This window comes from Pristiophorus japonicus, chromosome 4 (assembly GCF_044704955.1).
Source record: "Pristiophorus japonicus isolate sPriJap1 chromosome 4, sPriJap1.hap1, whole genome shotgun sequence".
Classification (NCBI taxonomy): Eukaryota; Metazoa; Chordata; class Chondrichthyes; family Pristiophoridae; genus Pristiophorus; species Pristiophorus japonicus.
Genome location: NC_091980.1, coordinates 55615420 through 55636603, shown reverse-complemented (window position 1 = coordinate 55636603; position 21184 = coordinate 55615420). Strand labels below are relative to the sequence as shown.

Sequence of the window (21184 nt, the reverse complement as noted above, 5' to 3'; positions counted from 1 at the left end):
TTTGGTTCATGAAAATGGGCAAGTTCAGATGAAGCGCACGCAAGGCAATGTGCGTGACGATGAGGGCACCTTGCACCATGGGAAGCCTGCAATTCGTGCAAACCCTCATGCTCACTTGCCTTCTTGTCTCTGGCAAAACGGAATGAGACAAAGCTGTGTATAGAGAGCTTAAGTGATCTCCCTTCTGCAGCAAACTCTGAGATGTTGCTTATATCTCCAGTAGCAACCAGGAAGGTGCCAGATGTATCAAAGTTAAGAGCCATGGTCACCTTGACAGACACAGGCAATGCTGTCCTTGCCTTGCTTTGAGGTTGCTGTTGTGGCTGCAGCAGTTGGCAGATTTCAGTCAGGACCTCGAAGCGAAGATGTCTCAAGCACTGGTCCACGCTGAAATTGAGGTTAGATAATTGCTCCTAAAGACCCTTGGCGGATATGGCCTCATGCTGAGAGCCCTCCTCCCCTTCCTCCTCCTCCCTCTTCTAGCAGCTTGTCCCGCTCAGCGTGGCCTCTCTTCATTCTCCTAGTCATGTTCAATTCCAAGACGAAGCCAGGCCACCCATTTTTGGAAGCAACTTGATTCAGCACAAGCATTTAAATTAACAAAAACGTACTTTAGCACCAGCCAAACCATTCCTTGTACAGTAAACTTTAGGTAAGTATAAGAAAGCTCCAAAACACATACAATTGCACCAGCAGCCAGAAGAAATAATCCAGCAACAGTTCATGATTCCTTTAAATAGCACTGGCGGGTAGATTCTTCATGTTGTTTAACGTCGTGTTCAGCTGTGCGAGGTTAAGACAGGGCGTAAGCCCGGAGTGTGGCATTCGAAAATGGCCTCAAATCAGCACTGCACACTGATTGACGTCATAATCTGCCTGCTCTGCATGCTGCCGGCAGTTGTTAGGTGTGTGTGGCAAACCCCTTTACCAACATTGCGTCTGGCGCGCTTCCCATCGCAAATGTGCACATGCATCTCGGACGCCATTTGAGTGTTAAGAGGTTGCGAAGCGCTGACAAAATGGGCGCTACAGTGACCCAATGTCTCCCACATTATTCTCTGAATTCATGTGCTCCTGAAGACAAATGGGTAAGCGCTGAGGAGTGACACACTTCTGATGTTCAGTGCCAGCAACAAACACTCTTAGGTCAAGGAAAACATTGAAAGTGAAATTCTACTCTGCTCAACAATGCCTCAAGGCCAATCAGAAGAGAATCTGCTACTGCACCGTGTAACATTTCAAGACCATCACACCATCCTTGTGTCCTCCTTACCTGAATGCGTGAGATTGCTAAATTAGTGCTGATCTGTATATAGTTTGTGATGCGTGCCCACGCTGACTAGAAATTGGGTAGAGACTGTCCCAAATGAGACTTTCATCCAACTGCTCAGAGTCAGATTTACATCATAGAATCATAGAATGGTTACAGCACCAAAGGAGGCCATTCGGCCCGTTGAGCCCATCCCACACCCCCATTCTTTCCCCATAGCCCTGCAAATTATTTTCCTTCAGGTACTTATCCAATTCCCTTTTGAAATGCAGATTTTGGTTGTGAAACAATAGACTCATTATATTTTATTATTGGGGCTGAATTTGCGGTAGGAAGCTTTCCGCGGGCGGATGCTGCTGACCAGCAAAATATCTATGCACTTACCTCCTGCCTCGGGATCCATGGAGACCTGCGCTCCTGGGCCTGAAGGCCTAGGCTTGGGTAGAGGCCCATGTATCCCAGGGGCACATGCTGTTCGCAAGCAGTCCTGGGATCATGTGGGCTGGTCCAACCAATCAAAGATGGGGATCCCCATTCATGCTCATGGGGATTCTGGATGTATGGAATTCCCATAAGTATGAATGGGAATACCCCCAAAAATACCTCTAGACATCAAATAAATAAAAAATAACATTACATATTTAAAATTAATTAAAATGGCATTGAATTCAATGTTTCAACAAAAAAAAAATTTTTTGAAAAACAAATGTACATGTTTTAATGGAGCTAAAAATAAACAGGGTTTTCAATGTATAAATGATTGTTAACATTTTTTTTTAACTCTTACGCTGGTAAAAGTAGGCCTTACTCGGGATCAACAGAGACTTACACTCCTGGGCCTGTAGGTATAAGAATTTCAGGGGTATTTGCTGGGCAGAGGTTGGGCAAATAGCCCATGAATGCCCTTTACTCGGGAATGCAGACGATCTGGCAAAAGTGTTCTTGACAGATCGCAAGTTCTGGGTTTTCGCACATTCGCAGCGCGTGCCCAAACCCGGAACTTGCGCGGCGCCTACGAGCACATGCGCACCTTGTACGCAACCGTAGCAAATTAAGGGCCATTATATTCTGGTGTATAGTTTCCACCACCTCTCCCAGCAGCCCCATCCCCATCCCCCCAACCCCCGTGCAATTGAAGAATCAACTACTCTTCCCAGCGCCCACTACAATGTGCGTTTCACTGCTTTGAGGAAATTTCCAGGCCCATATTAAGCAAATTGTTTACATATCTCTCAAAAACAATCAGAAGAGCATCCCGTGCTTTGTTTAATTTGAAATTTGTTATGTAGATATTGCTGTTTTCCAGTTCTCTCATTCCCCATCCAATTCCTACTGAAGGCAGTGACTAATGATGCTGTATGATTATACTAGTGTCAGCAATCCTTCAGGTTCTCGTCCCAGTGGTCGCTCTTTATATATGAATCCAGATAGTTAGTAGCAGCAGACTTTTTAAACAGTGGGGGCCATCTGTGTAACAAAGTTAAGTCTAACCTCACTTGCGGAACAACAAAGTCCTTCCAAGTGACCTGCAACAACCTACTCCACGTGACTAATTTCAAAATGAATGTCAGGCTCTTTGTGAGAGATGCTCAGGATCTGATCTTCTATTCAAGATGGATGGATTGCCTTCTATCAAGAATTTTAGAGGAAAAGTCACTAGCTTTTTTGATAAAACTACCGACAGGTAAAATTTCAAACTCTGGGTCTTTTGCTTATCGATGCTCCTAAACTGTGCAGAGAAATTCAAACCTCATACAACAAAACTTTCCGATACACCACAAGAGCACGACAAGAGGGCACAGGTTCAGGACTGTAGGATAAACATTAGGAACACAGACAGTGATTAACAGCTGGGACAAGTTGCCAAGAGGGTTGGTGAAGCCAGAACACTGGACTTATTGAAGACACAAACATATGCTGCAACGGAATGATGGCAGGAGTTGGTATTCTCGAAGGTTGAGATCAAATGGACTGAAGAACCTTGTTCATCTGAACCTATCATAGCAACTCCAAACACAGTGACTCACAAGCTCTGCAGTGACTCCAATATAGCAATACACAGAGCTTCATAGTAACTCCTAACATAATTACTGATGGAGCTTCATAGGTGTTTGTGGAACAGTTCACATAGCTTCACAGCAACTCTGAAAACAGTAGCTTACAGTTTCACAGATTCTCCCAACACAATGACCAACAGTCACTTCAAGCACAGTGGGATCCGGTTATGTTCGCCCCAGTCCACTTACCAGCCTGAGACTGCACTGTTCCCATCCGACAGCATTTTACCTTCACTGATCTTGAAGTCGGCCCAGGCTCCCGCTCTAAGCAAGTGAGAGCCTGATTTAAATCAAAGCGTCATTCCTGATTACATCATCGGCACCATGACGATTTTCACAAAGACTGAGGGGTCCACTCAGTGTCAAACCCATCAGAGAAACCTGGCAGGATGCAGGTGAGTGGCCAGAAGAGGCCACGGTAAGTAAAACATTTTATTCTTTGGAAGGATTCCTTGGGGGCGAAGAGGAGCAGAATCCCCTGCCCCAACCCTCCCTACACCAGCATCTTTTTGGAACCTCCCACCCCCCCCAAGCACTTACCTCGTGCTGGGGTCCGCTTCCTCGGGTCTCCAGTGACAGTCGCCTCCCGCCCCAATTGCCGCTCCGTCCGCCGGCCTTGAGATCCTTCCCTGCGGCTTCAGGAGGGAGGGTATTTTAAAATGAGACCAGGCATTTAAAATCGGCCAAGCCTCGCGAGCTTTCAGACTTCTGGGTGAGCCATCATTTCAGGCCCCCAACGCACCAATCCTGCCCCGTTAAAATCGACCCCAGTGATTCACAGAACCTATTGGTGTCTCCCAGCGCTGTCTTCACATCTTACCATCAATTCCCAGAACAGTAAATCCCAGCTTTCCAGCACAGTAATTCTGAACATCTTAACACTCAACAAACCCATTCAGAATTTTCTTCAGCATCCTGTTTCACTGATAACTGCCGCTTTCTTACACTTTCCCCGTCTCCTCAGGAGGCAGACAGATCATCACTGCACTTCCCCATATAGTAAATCAATTGAAAGTTCCCAAGCAGGGCAATATTGTCACAGAGGCGCGAGTGTTCTTTAAACATTTTAGCCTCCATCCATTCAAATATCTGCTTCCGTCAAGCAACATTTAAAAAAAACGTTTGAAAAGTTGGCTGCGGATGTCCTCCAACTGATGTAGTTCCAATGAGTAATGTCCCAAGAAGTACCATTATTTGTTCTTTATAAACATGTATATGAGTTTCCTACATCTAGTGCACACAGGAAATCTATTTTCTGTCATAGAGCAACAAGTGGAATTCTGTCTTGGGAAATGTTAGAATTCTGGTTTAAGCGCACTACAGCGCGATGGAGAAATAAACTACAGTTATGGTGCCACTCTTACTGAGAAATGAATGCCTGGTGGTTATGCTCATGACACCTGTGTTTGCAGAGAAGGTCCTTGCAGGGATCAATTGTTTTCTAAATTTAACCAGAGATGAAAAGGTTCCAAAGACATTGCTCAAGGAATTTAAATACATACTTCAATTTTTTTCATTGATGTTAGTGATATCATGGTATCTCAATGAAACCGTCAGCATTGAGTGCTCACGGGTCAGGTGTAGGTTAGTAAAGTTTCATCTACAGTATGGGGGTACGGTAGCATAGTGGTTATGATGCTGGACAAGTAATCCCGAGGCCTGGATTACAAATAATCCAGAAACATAAGTTCAAACCCCATCTTGGCAGTTGGGGAATTTAAATTCAATTAATTAAATAAATCTGGAATTTTTAAATTGTAATGATGACCAAGAAACTGCCAGATTGTCATAAAAAACCATCTGCTACACTAATGTCCTTTAGGGAAGGAAATCTGCCTCCCTTACCCAGTCTGGCCAATATGTGACACCAGACCCACAGATGACTCTTAATTACCCTCTGAAATGTCCTAGCAAGCTATCTATTCAAGAAGGTGACTCACCACCAACTTCTTGCGGGCAATTAGGGATGGACAATAAATGCTGGCCTTTCCGGCGACACCGACATCCCATGAATGACCTGCGATGCTGCTTTTAATGATTTGTTCACCTGTATTACGAGATCCCTGTGCTTTTCTACCCCATTCCGTTTCTCATTTTTGAAGGTGTAGATAATATTTCTGTTTTTCCTTCCAAAGTACATCACCTCACATTTATCTATTGCTAAAGTTAATTTGCCACTTAACTGCTCAGTCTGCAAGTTTTATAACGTCTTCTAGTATTATGTTGCATTCTTTTAGGGTTGGATTTTGCACTCCTGGGCGCCTGTTTTTCCCCCGGAAGGGTGGCAATGGCACCGATGAGCTTTTCTGGGCGGGCGGCCAGATTCCAGCGCCCTGCCAGGGTTTTCGGGGCTGGTTTTGGCAGGGCGCGAAGCACTACCGCCCGGAAGAGGTGAGCTGGTGTGCAACACCGTTGGTTGCGACACTTGATTGATTTATGCCTCCTGCCAGACCTGTAGCGCTCTGTAGAGCGCCGTGCTGAGATTGCCTGTGAAAACGGGCAGTCCGAGCTGTAGCGGTTGCAGTGAGGCAAGTAATGTCGACCTCAGGTTAGTGCGATTGTTTTTTATTTTATTTATGTGCATTTATGTAGTGGTGGCGTGAGGTATTTTTTAGGAATGTTTTTGGTGGGTTTGTTTCAGGTTTTATTTTCTCAACAGGCCTCTCTTAGAGCGCTTGGAGGCCGACTGTTTAGCTCGGGATTTTTGCATGCTAAGCCGGCCTAGCACCCGAAGAGAGGTGTGCAACGCCTCCCTTAGCGCTCTGCCCCACACTTAGGGCCCAGCTGCCCAAGTTTGCTGACTAAGGCGCAAAGCTTTTCCAGGCGGCAACTAGATCACCCTGCTACCATTAACGCCCCAAAATCTTAAAAGCCAAAAATCCAGCCCTCAGTGTTGGCTATACACCCAGTTTTGCAAAATCTGTAAATTTTGATATTGAGTTACTTCTCAAGTCCAAATCATTCAAATAAATTATGATTAACAGTGGTCCCAGCACTGATCGTTGTGGAACAGCGCTTTCTACCTTCCTCCTATCTGAATAATTATCCTTTACTCCTACTCTCTGCTTTCTATTGACATCCATTCAGCTAATTGTTCCCTGACACCACATGGCTAAACCTTTGCCATTAGCCTACAGTGTATTACCTTTTGAAAATCCAAGTATATGACATCTACTATATTACTCTTGTCTACACTTTCCATTACCTCTTCAAAGAATGATATCAGGTTAGTTAAGCATGACTTAGCCTTTCAGAATATACACTGACTATTTTTTATTATATTTTCTGGGCCCGAAATTCAGTACCGCTGGAATGCTGGTGCTCCCCCTACCTTTTTGGGGCCATTTGCGCCGAAATTGTTTCATGGCTGGGCCACCCCATATTCATCTCCAAAAGTGAAAAAATGGGTTCCAGCACTAATGAACCCTTCCAAGTTGGATTTTTCAGTGGTGTGGCTGCCTTAATTTGAGCGTTATCACCACTGAGAAATTCAGCATGCAGGTAAAGGTTTCTAGCAAGCCAGCTGATCCCTGGCCTTTTCAAAGGCCCGGGTTTGCAGCAAGGCCCTGAGGGAAGAAGGAGTTTGGAAGAAGTTCGGAAGGATGACTGGTGTAAGAGGTACAAGGAGAGCCAACAGGTTCACTGATATGGAGCTGGAGACACTGATGGACGGTGTGGAGGATAGAAGAATACTCCCGTTTCCTGATATGGGGAGACCTGGCAGACAGGCAGTACATAATGCATGGAGGGAGATTGCAGGGGAGGTGTCAGGCACCTCCATATATGTGAGGACGCACCCTCCCAGGAGGGTGCTGGCCAGTCTGCACCCGGCTCTTCCAGGGTTGCGATGGGGACGACACCTCCTAGCTCTGGGGTGACAGAGATCCTCCTCCTCCTCCTCAGGTGGTACTGCTGGCTCGACCTCCAGCTGCTGTCCCCTCATGATGGCCAGGTTGTGCAGCTTGCAGCAGACCACAACGATTATGGAGACCCGTTGAGGAGAGTACTGCAAGGTGCCACCAGAGCGGTCCAGGCACCGGAACCTCTGCTTAAGGATGCCTATGCACTGCTCCATGATGCACCTGGTGGCACAATGAGCGTCATTGTATGCGTGCTCTGGCGCTGTCCTGGGGTTCCGCAGTGGAGTGAGCAGCCAAGTGGACAGGGGATATCCCTTGTCCCCAAGCAACTAACCGCAATTCTGATTGGGGATGGTGAAGACAGTGGGCACACTGGTCTGGCGCAGAATGAATGAATCATGGCTGCTGCCTCCCTTGCCCGCTGCCTGACTGCACGGTGCTGACGGCGACGCCTTCTCCTGTGTGCCGCCCTGCTTCTGACCAGGTGTACCAGGTGTCGCCCTCCCAACACTCCTCCCATCCTCTTGGTGAACCCTGTCAAACAGGTCTCAGCAATCCACAGGACTCCACTAAAGAAACATATTTGAAAGTTGTACAAAAGTATGTGCAGCATTCAGCAGGTTTAATGGAGCCAAAACAATTAATAAAACTATATGAAAAGCTAAAACATTGCGGATGAGGCAAGCTGACATAAAAACAATAAAATTAATAAAACTATTTCCCTATCAAAGGGCTCCAAGCACGGCAACACTCCAGCAGTGTCGCATTCGAACACCGACTCAAAAACCTCGCAGGGGCACTGCCTGAAGAACTCTGACCTTTTTGGAGCTGAAAATCGCCGTCCTGAACGCTTTCTAGCAGCCTGCACGCTGCAGATCTCAATGCTGGAAACTTACCTCTACAGCGGCTTCACCCTGCCATTTCCGGCGGAAGTGAGCACCGCTCAAACCCCTGAATATGGCTCGGGGAGGGAATAGTACCGGACCCCGCAGTAGCCATCCCTTCAGGGACGGTGATTTTCGGCCCCTCTGTATCTAGATGCTTTTCTATCACTTCTTTTAGTATAGATTCCAGTATCTTTCCTATCACTGACATTAAGCTGACTGCGCTATAGTTCCCAAGTTTGTTTTATTTCCCTCTTTGTATATAGGAATAACATTAGTTGTCCGCCAGTCCTCTGACACTCCCCCTTCTTCGATAGGACTTTTGTACATATAAACTAGTGCCTCTGCTATCTTCTCCCTCGTTTCCTTGAGTAGTGCATACCATCCAGACCTGGAGTTTTATCCTCTTTTAGTTTTGCTAGTTTGCCAATTATTTCCTCCTTTCCCCCAACTATATTAATATTCGTTTTAAGCTCATCCTCTAGTGAAGTATCTATTGCATTATCTTCCAAAGTAAAAACTGTGACGAAGTAGTTATTCAATACTTCTGCCATTTCTCTGCCATTATCTGTGAGCTTATCTTGTTCATCGGTATCTTCCTATAAGTCATTAATATAGATTGTAAATAGCTGAGGCCCCAGCACTGATCCTTGCGGCACCCCACTAGTTACAGCCTGCCAACCTGCCAACCATTTATCGCTATTTTCTGTTTTCTGTCCATTAACCAAACCTCTATCCATGCTACTATATTATCCCCAACCCCATGAGCCCTTATTTTGCATAGTAACCTTTTATGTGGCACCTTTTCGAATGCCTTTTGAATATCCAAATATACGACATGCACTGGTTCCCCTTTATCTACCTGCTAATTACTTCCTCAAAAAGCTCTAATAAATTTGTCAAACATGATTTCCCTTTCATAAAACTATGCTGACTCTGGCTACGCATGCTATGATTTTCTAAGTACCCTGATACCATTTCCTTAATAATGGATTCCAGCATTTTCACAATGACTGATGTCAGGCTAACTGGCCTGTAGTTCCCGGTTTTCTCCCTCCCTCCTTTCTTGAATAGCGGTGTTACATTTGCTACCTTCCAATCCGCTGGGATCATTCTAGACTCTCAGGAATTTTGGAAGATCACAACCAATGCATCGGCTATCTCTGCAGCCACCTCTTTTAGAACCCTCGGATGTTAGCCATCAGGTCCAGGGAATTTTCCCCCTTCGCTACTTCTTCCTGTCAGTTTATTTGGGGGTAGTTGATATCTCCAATGATTATTATTCTGCGTCTGCTACTCACCTCATAGATTTGCCTACATACTTCTTTCTCCAATTCCCTTCCACTATTTGGTGGTCAGTAGTGTACCACTCATCATCATCATAGGCAGTCCCTCCGAATCGAGGAAGACTTGCTTCCACTCTAAAAGTGAGTCCTTAGGTGGCTGAACAGTTCAATACGAGAACCACAGTCCCTGTCACAGGTGGGACAGGTAGTCATTGAGGGTAAGGGTGGGTGGGACACGTTTGCCACTCGCTCTTTCCGCTGCCTGCGCTTGATTTCTGCATGCTCTTGGTGATGAGACTCGAGATGCTCAGCGCCCTCCCGGATGCAACTCCTCCACTTAGGGCGGTCTTTGGCCAGGGACTCCCAGGTATCGGTGGGGATGTTGTACTTTATCAGGGAGGCTTTGAGGCTGCCCTTGTAACGTTTCCTCTGCCCACCTTTGGCTCGTTTGCCGTGAAGGAGTTCAGAGTAGAGCGCTTGGCTTTGGGAATCTTGTGTCTGGCATGCATACAATGTGGCCTGCCCCAGCGGAGCTGATCAAGTGTAGTCAGTGCTTCATTGCTGGGGATGTTGGCCTGGTCGAGGACGCTGTTGGTGCGTCTGTCCTCCCAGGGGATTTGCAGGATCATTGGTGGTATTTCGCCAGCGACTTAAGGTGTCCATTGTACATGGTCCATGTCTCTGAGCCATACAGGAGGGCGGGTATTACTACAGCCCTGTAGACCATGAGCTTGGTGGCATATTTGAGGGCCTGATCTTCAAACACTCTTTTCCTCAGACAGCCGAAGGCTGCACTGGTGCTGAAGATGGTGTTGAATCTCGATAGTATACCAGTATTAGGGTGATGGATTCTTTATTATCTTTTAACTCAATCCAGAAGGATTCTGTAGCTATCTTGCTGTTCGTCAATGACTCATCGTCAGTGATTTAAATATGCATCCCTGCTGCCCTTCCCCTCTCTCTTCTGAATTTAATTCCATACAATCCTCTATTGACCAGTGACTCCATATAAATTCTAACAATATTCATCACCAGCCTCTCGACCTTGCCATTTCATGTAGCCCCTCCACTCTTATCGTTTTGATCAGAAACAAAGCCATCTCCCACCTCTTCCTTTTATCCCTCACCACCCACATTCCCTACCCACGGCTAAGCGTTCTGCATCTTCCCCTGGAAAAAAACTCTCCCCCAGATGATTTACAATTGTACTTTCAACCTGTCAACTGCCTAGCCGTTATCCCTCCATTCATTATGATACTTCTTCAGCTGTTGATCTCCTCAACCACTCTCTCTCCTCCACCTTTGATGCACTCTCTCCTGTCCTGGTTTTTCCCCTATTCTGGTTGTTATCCCTGATTATGGTCTTCATCAGCGCTTCCTCAATATTCAAGGAGCTAACCTCCCTAATCCGTACCCACCTTTCTCACAACTCCATGTTTGAATTTCCCCAATTAGATTTCCTTCCCTACCATTGCACTGAAACGGCCCTAATCAAAGTCACAAATGACATCCTCTGTTACTGTGACCATGATACACTATCCCTCCTCATCCTCTCTGTAACCCCTGACACCATCGACCATACCATCCTCCTCCAATGCCTCTGTTCCATTGTCCAGCTCACTTGGTTCCACACTTACCTATCCAATCATCGCCAGAGCATCTCCAGCAATGGCTTCTCTTCCCAAGTTATAGGCACTCTATAACTGCAAGTTGTTGTTGTTGCATACACATCCTAATACCAAAACAATATACTTTAACAGATTATCAAATGAACCATGTGACAAGTTCTGTGCATTGTTTCACCTGGATGCCAAAGCTCATCCGGTACTGGTCACTCAGGAGTTTCATAGAGTATACAAAGCCTACTGTGACCTACCTCACCACTGGTTCGGGGATTGACTCAGTATTAGCTGGAACCTGAACGCCCTTTTCCCATTCCTGTCGCCATGAGTCAGCTAGTATGTAGTACTCGTCCGCATTTAGCTGGAATGACTCGGGGAGCTTCATGGCAGTGATCAGGTCCGTTCGAAAAACCTTTTGGAATAAAAGTAAGATACAAAATATTAATTTTTATTGATCCCTGGTGGTCTCTTCATAGCATAAAGCTATCAAGATTAATACAAAATGTTTTTTTTTATTATATTAGAAGAAAAGGGTTAGTCAAAGGTAATGTGAGCCCTTTAAAAACAGATGTAGGTAATATTGCAAATGAAAATAAGGAAATGGCAGACTTGTTGAATAATAACTTTGTTGTCAGTCTTCACTGTAGGGGAAGACGATAATATACCAGACATTCCAGGAAAATGAATAATGAATCAAGGACTGGAACTCACTAAAGTTAACTCAAGCAAGACTGACAAATCCCCAGGGCCTGATGGTTTCCACCTCAGGGTTTTATGAGGAAATTGCAGATGCTTTACCCATAATCTTTCAAAACTCTAATTAAGAAATTGTCCCTTTAGATTGTAAAATTGCAATTGTAACTCCATTATTTAAAAAAGGTAACAGAGAGAAACTGGGAAATTGTAGGGTTCAATTTTGCCCAATGCCGGTTTTTGGCGTATTGCAAGAGTTCCGCCTGTTTTTTTTGGCTCCAACGACTTCAAATAATAACTTGCAAGTTTCCCCGTTCTAATTTTTGAAATTGGCGCCACATTAGGCTCCACCCCCCGAAGGAAGTCTTACTACAATTGTACAGGACTTTGGTGAGGCCACACCTGGAGTACTGTGCACAGTTTTGGTCTTCTTATCTCAGGAAGGATATACTTGCCTGAGAGGTGGTGCAACAAAAGTTCACTTAATTGATCCCTGGGATGAAAGGGTTGTCCTATGAGGAGAGTTTGAGTAGATTGGGCTGACACTCTCTGGAATTTAGAAGAATTAGAAGTGATCTCATTGAAACATATAAGATACTGAGGGGGATTCACAGAGTAGATGCTGAGAGGTTGTTTCCCCTGGTTGGAGAGTCTGGAGCATAGTCTCAGGATAAAGGATCAACGATTTAAAACTGAATGAGGAGGAACTTTTTCACTCAGAGGGTTGTAAATCTTTGGAATTCACTACCCCCGTGGATGCTGAGTCATCGTGGTAATTCAAGGCTGAGATAGATAGATTTTTGGAGTCTAGGGGAGCAAGGGATATGGGATAGGGCAGGAAAGTAGAGTTGAGGACGAAGATCAGCCATGATCTTATTGAATGGCAGAGCAAGCTCGAAGGGCTGTATCGCTTATTCCTGCTCCTAATTCTTATGGTCTTATGACATTGATAGATTAAGTGAGTGGCCAATAGATTTCAACGCAGCTATATCAGTGGTCATCCATTTTGGACCAAAACAGGATAGATCTGAGTATTTTTTTAAATGTTGAATATCTAGGAACAGTGGAGGTCCAAAGAGATTTAGAGATCTATGTACACAAAATGGCTAATGGAATCTTCACCTATATAACTGGAGGGCTAGAATATAATGGAGGACGTTATGCTACAGCTATACAAAGCCCTGGTTAGGCCACATCTGGAATACTGTGTACAGTTCTGAGCACCGCACCTTAGAAAGGTTATATTGGCCTTGGAAGGAGCGCAGTGCAGATTCACCAGAGTGTTACCAGGGCTCCAAGGGTTAAATTATGAGGAGTAATTATCATAAACTAGGTTTGTATTCCTTGGAATATGTAAGGTTATGGGGTGATTTGATTGAGGTTTTTAGGATTTTAGAAAGGAATTTATAGGGTAGAGAGAGAAAAATGTTTTCCTCTGGTGGGGGGTCTAGGACAAAGAAACATAACTTTAAAATCCGAGCCAGGCCATTCAGGAAAGAAATTAGGAGACACTTCTTCACGCAAAGGGTGGTAGCAGTGTGGAACTCTCCCACAAAAAGCAGTAGATGCAAGCTCAATTAATAATTTTAAACTTGAGATCGATAGATTTTTGCTAGCCAAGGGTATAAAGGGATATGGAGCCAAGGCCGGTGAATGGAGTTGCATACAGATCAGCCATTGAATGGTGGAACAGACTCGAGGGGCTGAATGGCCTACTTCCATTCTATGTTCTCTGTGTGAAAGGGCAATCCACAGTCTGCTGCTATGCCTACTGCTACCACCATTCTGACACCAGTTACAAGGCCAGGAAGTGACTACCTTTGATTTTTCCCTCCCTTTATGGAAAAAGGAGGGGAGTGTAGGAGAGAGCATCTGGCTCTCCACTCAAACCATTGCCTGGCCTCTGATCTCACAGTGAACTTACCAATGTCAACCACCCCTCTCATGCTAGCTACTATGGATGTAGTTTATATGGACTTCCAGAAGGCATTCAATAGCACCATTGTATAAATTACATAAAGATTCCAGGCTAAAATTTCAGGGGGGCACCTCAGGAAGTGCCAGGATGTGCCCACCCAGGTGCAACGTTCGCAGGGTCAGGGGAAGTTCCTTAATGCAACACCACTGGCAGGTGCCTGTGCAACTAGGGGCACATATAGCCTGCTTTATCCCATAGGGGAAAGGCTGCCGGTTCTCGGAGAGTGGGGAGTGGGTGCCGGGTCCCCTTCTGTGCCTCCAGCAGTTCCCTTTGTAAAATGGCTGCACATATACACTTTGTTAATTGCACGCCTTATCTTCAGGGTCCCAGCCGAATTACCAGCCATTCCACCACACTCCTGGCGAAGTTACAGAAGAACATAAGAAACAGGAACAGGAGTAGGCCATACGGCCCCTCGAGCCTGCTCCGTCATTCAATAAGATCATGGCTGATCTGATCATGGACTCAGCTCCACTTCCCTGCACACTTCCCATAACCACTTATCGTTTAAGAAATTGTCTATTTTTGTAAAATTTATTCAATGTCCCAGCTTCCACAGCTCTCTGTGGCAGTGAATTCCACAGATTTATAACCCTCCGAGAGAAGAAATTTCTCCTCATCTGTGTTTTAAATGGGTGGTCCCTTTCGCTAAAATCATGCCCTCTAGTTCTAGTCTCCCCATCAGTGGAAATATCCTCTCTGCATCCACCTTGTCAAGCCCCCTCATAATCTTATACGTTTCAATAAGATCACCTCTCATTCCTCTGAATTCCAATGAGCAGAGGCCCAACCTACTCAAATTTCCTCCTAAGTCAACCCCCTCATCCTAGTGAACCTTCTCTGAACTGTCTCCACAGCAAGTATATCCTTTCGTAAATATGGAAATCAAAACTACACGCAGTATTCCAGGTGTGGCCTCACCAATACCCTGTATAGCTGTAGTAAAACTTCCCTGCTTTTATACTCCATCCCCTTTGCAATAAAGGCCAAGATACCATTGGACTTCCTGATCACTTGCTGTACCTGCATACTAACCTTTTGTGTTTCATGCACAAGTACCCCCAGGTCCCACTGTACTGCAGCACTTTGCAATCTTTCTCCATTTCAATAATAACTTGCTCTTTGATTTTTTTTCTGCCGAAGTGCATGACCTCACACTTTCCAACATTATACTCCATCTGCCAAATTTTTGCCCACTCACTTAGCCTGTCTATGTCCTTTGGCAGATTTTTTGTGTCCTCCTCACATTGCTTTTCCTCCCATCTTTGTATCGTCAGCAAACTTGGCTACGTTACACTCAGTCCCTTCTTCCAAGTCGTTAATATAGATTGTAAATAGTTGGGGTGCCAGCACTGATCCCTGCGGCACCCCACTAGTTACTGGTTGCCAACCAGAGAATGAACCATTTATCCCGACTCTCTGTTTTCTGTTAGTTAGCCAATCCTCTATCCATGCTAATATATTACCCCCAACCCAGTGAACTTTTATCTTGTGCAGTAACCTTTTATGTGGCACCTTGTCAAAGGCCTTTTAGATATCCAAATACACCACATCCACTGGTTCCCCTTTATCCACTCTGTTCGTTACATCCTCAAAGAATTGCAGCAAATTTTTCAAACATGACTTCCCCTTCATAAATCCATGCTGACTCTGCCTGACCGAATTTTGTTTTTCCAAATGTCCTGCTACTACTTCTTTAATAATGGACTCCAACATTTTCCCAACACACATGTTAGGCTAACTGGTCTATAGTTTCCTGCTTTTTGTCTGCCTCCTTTTTTAAATAGGGGCATTACATTTGCAGTTTTCCAATCTGCTGGGACCTCCCCAGAATCCAGAGAATTTTGGTAAATTACAACCAGTGCATCGGTGCGAGTGGGTCAGAAGTGCAGTGAATTATCACCCCTGGTGGCAATTTAACTTAGATCTTAAACTAATACGCTGGGGGAAAAAAGTGACCTAACGGCAAAACTTTAAACCCTGTATTATCACAACCTATAGAACGCGAGAATTGTTCAATATTTTCTAACAATTAGTCTATTCGAGAATAAACAGATTTTGTATTTAGTCACAGGTACTAGTAGAACTGAAAATGAAATGTAATTTTTTTCATAATAAATTGTCATAAGTGATCAGCTTTGGCAAATCTGAATTTTATGAAAGATAATTGGGTCTGAAAGTTTCAGCTCTCATAACACTGGCAGACAGAGGAATACAGAGGCTAAGGGGCCAAAATTGCTCTCCGCCCCGTTTGGAGTGGATAATTAGAATTAAATGATGAATTACCGCCAGGACAGATGGGGCAGAGATTGGAGGGAACTTCAACCCTTTTGTGTTCAAAAATGAACGGGGCGGTGTTGGGGGCGGCAGAGGGGCGGAAGAGAGTCGGGAGCGGGGTGGAAGGCGGGTGGTGTCATTTTGTGCCACGCTGAGCTGCGAGGCCTAGCGAGGTCTCCTTGGCGCCCACTGGGCCATGAGAGAGCGGCCCGGCACCCAAGAGGTGGTGCCCGGCTGCCAGTTGGTGGCCCGGCCAAACTAGCGGCCGCCATTGTTGGGCCGACTGCAGAGTTGGCCGACAATTAACACAAAATGGCGGCTGCGGCGATACGGCCTCACCTTTAAGGGCGGCATGCCGCCTTAGCCACTGGCAGCTTCCCGCCGCGTGAAGCTGTTGGGGGCACCGATCGGTGGCGGTTGCGCTCCCGTGAGGCAATTTCCCCCGTGGGGCGGAAAAGGGGTCGCTGCCGGTCTGTAAGGGATCGGCGTGCGGCTGACAACAGGTCGGTGCGCCGGGAGGGGCGGAAACATGGTGCGTGGTGGAAACCCATTTCCGCTGCCCCCGGTCGGAAAGACCTTCCCACCCCATAAAAAGGGGCCTTAAAAAGAGCCAATTTCGACTTCGAAATGTCATGCCACATTCTACCCAACTTGGGGCAGTAATCAGGTAGGCAGGGGCAGGAAATGGACAGGGATCCATTATGCCTGATCCCTGGCCATGTAAACACCCTTCTAACTCTGCTTTGTTATTTTTGCAGATGGTGAAAAGCTCACGTTTAAATGAGCCACTAATGACTTGGAAACATCATACATCCCATTTTCTGTCATCACCTCATTTCACGCCAGAATAAAACTAGCATCCAGAGTAACTAGGTGATGCCTTGAAGGCAAAAATCAGTTTAAAGGGACGAGATTGTACGTTATCAGGTACCCTACAACCCTAACCTCCTTTCCCCACTGCTTTGGTCATTTTTAACACCCCTTTTTCAGATCAGGAATGCTGGCAGTTTCCTCTATCTTTGCTTCTCGGAAGAAGGGAAGGGCTAACGGAGGGAGACCAGGCTGGTGAGACTGCAGCGTAGGTGCGTGGCAACCCCTTCCATGTTATTTTCCCACAAGAGCAGAGAGCCAGAGATACTCCTACCTGAACGAGGAGCAGTGCCCGAGAAGGCTTTGCTTTACAAAAGAAGCAGTCATAGAGTTATCCCCCATGCGGCAAGCAGACCTGCAGCCCATCTAACCTTATGCACTGCTCTCTCATCTTAAGGTCACCATAATCTCTATGCCAAGACGCCATTCCAAGGTGCTAGTGGGTGCATCTGTGACATAATCCAAACAAGTGTGCACAGTTGTCGCAAGCAAGTCTCGAATGCACTGCTGTCTCGAGCTAGATTCCCAACATGATATGGGATCCTGCCACTGCAGTGCCCTAAGATTCTCAAGAAGTCATAGAAGGCATGAATGTGGTCATAGCTGCCTCTTTTATTGATGGCCAGATGTAGGTCAACAGGAATGGATACCACTCTCTCAATGTGTAGTTTGTTTGTGGCTAGCTTTACACCAACATGCAAGTCAACCTGTTGCTGGCTGCTAAGACATTCTTGTCAATTTGATATGGGAGAATTTTTGTTGACTAACACATCTGGCAGCTGCTTCAGCAGTCCTGTCTGCATCCCTCTTCCCACCACAAATATGCCAGCATCTACAGACCTTTCTCTGTGCACACCAATTTGTACAGCTACCATTCATTTCACCTCATCAAAGCTGCTTCCAAACCTTGCCAAGAACAATATCTGTATGCACAACTTTACTGCCATCATAATTTTATTGACAGCCACACTGCATGTGTGCATGGATTATTCGTCTAACCATGCGAGTGTGTGCTGTATAAACTCTTAACCCAAATCTAATGCTTCTGCTAGGTGAAAGGCTGCTGTGCTGGTGTAGAAGCATCTTGGAACTGAGGGGCCTTCATCTCATGACAGGTAAATCCCGTGATTGACCTGCTGCACCTGTTGTTCCATCGGGAACTTGGCCACATGTGCAGGCATTGCAGGGAACTGGCAGAAGGACACCGTGTTGCCATCCTGAGAAAAGGCAGCATCACGTGCGCCTATTCTTGCCACTAGTACTGAGCACTGACTCCACACGGCCACTGATCTAGTAGATCCAATGGTACCAATGAGATTTAGTAAAACTTAGGTGTCAGCATGCAGTCCATAACAGAGGCGAGGACAGGTGGAAACAGGACATGTGGAAACAGCAAGCAATTCAAAACATTGTGAGTCATTTAGTGGAGTGAATGCCTGCAAGGTTGAGAGTGAATGAACACTTCCAGTTGAAGACTGGAGATATAAAGGGCATTGTGGGGTCTCCTGGACATGGTTGGTAAGCAACTTAAGCATTTCAGTACTTTGTGAAGGGGAGATTTTGCCAATGGCAGACATTCTTAGTACAGTGCATTCTTGGAGGGTGTGCTTGGCTCCCCTTACCTCGCTTTCTCTTATAAAGTCATTGAACTTTTTCCAGCACTCAGTTGCTGTGCATAGGGCATTGGGAATCCGCACCGTCTGCCCTTACTACCTCCTGCCACTGCTGTTGTCCTTGCCTGCCTGTGTCACTCTGTGCCAAATGCTGTCTCCTTCCTTCACCTGGATTCATGCAAAAGGACCTTCAGCACTGAACCTGGGGAATAAATCCCTTCCTGCAGACAACACAGACATTCCTGGAGGTGTGTAAAATGTAGTTTTTCTTCCAAACCCATTTTTATTAGCGTTGCTCTTTAAAGTTGCTTGCAGAAACACATTAGTTTCTACCCTACCATCGCCAGCACACCATTCCCCAATCCTGTGCACCCCATGACTCCCGTCCTTAACGCTGGGAGCTCACCATTGTTATTTAAATGTAGGCTTTTGCTGGAAACTGTGATAGGGCCGACGCCACTTTTGGTCATGTGGGTGGATTCCCGCTGTGCCATATTTCCATTTGAGATTTTGCTAAAGTGGAAAATTTAGCTACAGATATAATACAAGGCCTCATTATTCATAAATGTAAAGATTGTATTTGAGGTTGATAACTAAACGGCAGTGATTTGTATCCTCTTATTTTGTATAAGCAAATCTCCCACATAGTTGAACTTGCCCACCTCCTGAAATTCTCATGTTTGCCAGCCTAAAAAAAGCTGTCCGTTCTTGGCTAACATGGCAAAGCAAATACAAGTACAGCCCACCCCCCCAGACGAGAGTACAAATTTGTTTTTTCTGGCTGTCCAATGTGTCCATCATATATAGTGGCATGTTGTACTCCACTCAGTTTTCTGTCTCAGAACAGATGCAATAAAGCAGGCAAGGGTCACATCACTTGCATGGCGCTAAATGCAATCTCAACAGTCAGAGTAACTGAGTCACACATGTAACAACCTGCTCCGCCCCCCCCCCCCAGTATCACATCACTAACACCAATCGGAAGATGCAAGTCATTCTGCAGCCAGAAAGGTAAGCAACCTGGATATGAAAATAACAAAATTAAAATATTTTTACAATATGTAAAAATCCTCCATTTATAAACACATGTGCTGTATGATTTTATAAACAGAATAAGCACCAGGGGCTTATAATTTATGAAGAGTAACTCGCTCATGTTACAGCCACCATAATTCATTTATTCTTTAGTTATGTGGTTAGCATTCCTCAGTGGTTTATTTTCAGCAAAGCTTCGCTCAACATGTATTCAATGACTTATCTTCGCTTCTAAGCACTCTGATTGTCTGGTTTTATTTCCTTTGGTAGCTATCTTCTCTTCTCTCACTTTCATCATCCCATGCATGTGCGCATCATCACCTTAACCAACAGTAGAAAAATCTCAGCTCCCCACAATGGCCCAGTAGCACTGACTCACTCTATCTCGAAGCTGTCCTGGTCCACAGTTCCATGTCATCTTTCGCCTCCTCCAGCGCTATAACGAAGAACTTTTTCCCTTCCTTTCAGGTGTCAAGGATTGTAAACTTCACCAACTCTTGGACACCAACGCCCCTCCGGAACCTTCTTCCCCTGCACTTCCCTCTGATCCCATCCCTTCTTCCCATCTCATCCCCTGCCGTGTTTTCACTATCCCCTCTGACCTTCCCTTCTCTAACCCCGAACGACCAGTCCTCAGCAAAGGCCTGAGCTTCATCCCCCACCTCAATGAATTTCGAGCTCGGCACGATGCTGAGCTCTTTTTCCGCCGCCTTCGCCTCCGTGCCTACTTCTTCTGTCAAGAGTCTTGTCCCCGCACAGCTGACCCTTTCTCCCGTTTTCAGAATTCTCGCTCTACCTAGACCCCTCCCACTGGCCTCTTACCCTCTCTAGACCTCTTCATTACAAACTACTAACAGGACATTGGCCGTCTCAATTTCTCTGCTCCCTTCACTCACTCCAACCTACCTCCCTCTGAACTTGCAGCACTCTGCTCGCTCAGATCCAACCCCAACCTTGTCATTAAACCTGCTGACAAGGGTGGCGCTGTTATTGTTTGGCGAACCGACCTCTACCTTGCAGAGGCTGATCGCCAACTCTCTGACCCCTCCTCCTACCTCTCCCTGGACCATGACCCCACTGCTAAACATCTAGCCATCATTGCCCAGACCGTCACTGACCTCATCTCCTCTGGAGATCTTCCCTCAACAGCCACCAACCTCAGTTCTCCAACCCCGCTCAGCCCACTTCCAGCTCCTCCCCAAGGTCCACAAACAGCCCTGGTAGACTGATCGTTTCAGCCTGTTCTTGCCCCACAGAACTTATTTCTTCCTATCGCAACTCTATTTTTCCTCGCCTTGTCCACTCTCTTCCCACCTACATCCGAGACTCCTCTGACACCCTCCGTCACTTTAACAGTTTCCAGTTTCCCGGCCCGAACCATCTCCTTTTCACCATGGACGTCCAATCCCTCTACACTTCCATCCCCCACCAGGATGGCCTGAGGGCGTTCCGCTTCTTCCTCGAGCAGAGGCCCAACCAGTCCCCATCCCCCACCTCCCTCCTCCACCGCCTGGCTGAACTTGTTCTCACATTGAACAACTTCTCCTTTAACTCCATTCACTTTCTCCAAATTAAAGTTGTTGTTATGGGAACCCGCATCGGTCCTAGCTATGCCTGCCTTTTTGTGGGATATGTGGAACATTCTTTGTTCCAGTCCTACTCAGGTCTCCTCCCTCACCTCTTTTTCTGGTACATTGTTGACCGTATCGGTACCGTTTCCTGCTCTCGTCCTGAACGAG

The 21184-nt window shown here is 46.0% G+C and overlaps 1 protein-coding gene across 12 annotated transcripts in view; it reads right to left on the bottom strand.

The window, feature by feature from the left end:
* The window catches only part of LOC139262914 (protein Jade-1-like), a 197528-nt gene that overhangs the window by 123886 nt on the left and 52458 nt on the right, over positions 1-21184 (bottom strand). For all 12 annotated transcript variants that reach the window (XM_070878203.1, XM_070878205.1, XM_070878204.1 and 9 more), the window contains one exon: positions 11234-11391. In XM_070878203.1, the coding sequence (XP_070734304.1) occupies positions 11234-11391 (158 nt within the window). The remainder of the gene's footprint in view (positions 1-11233; positions 11392-21184) is intronic.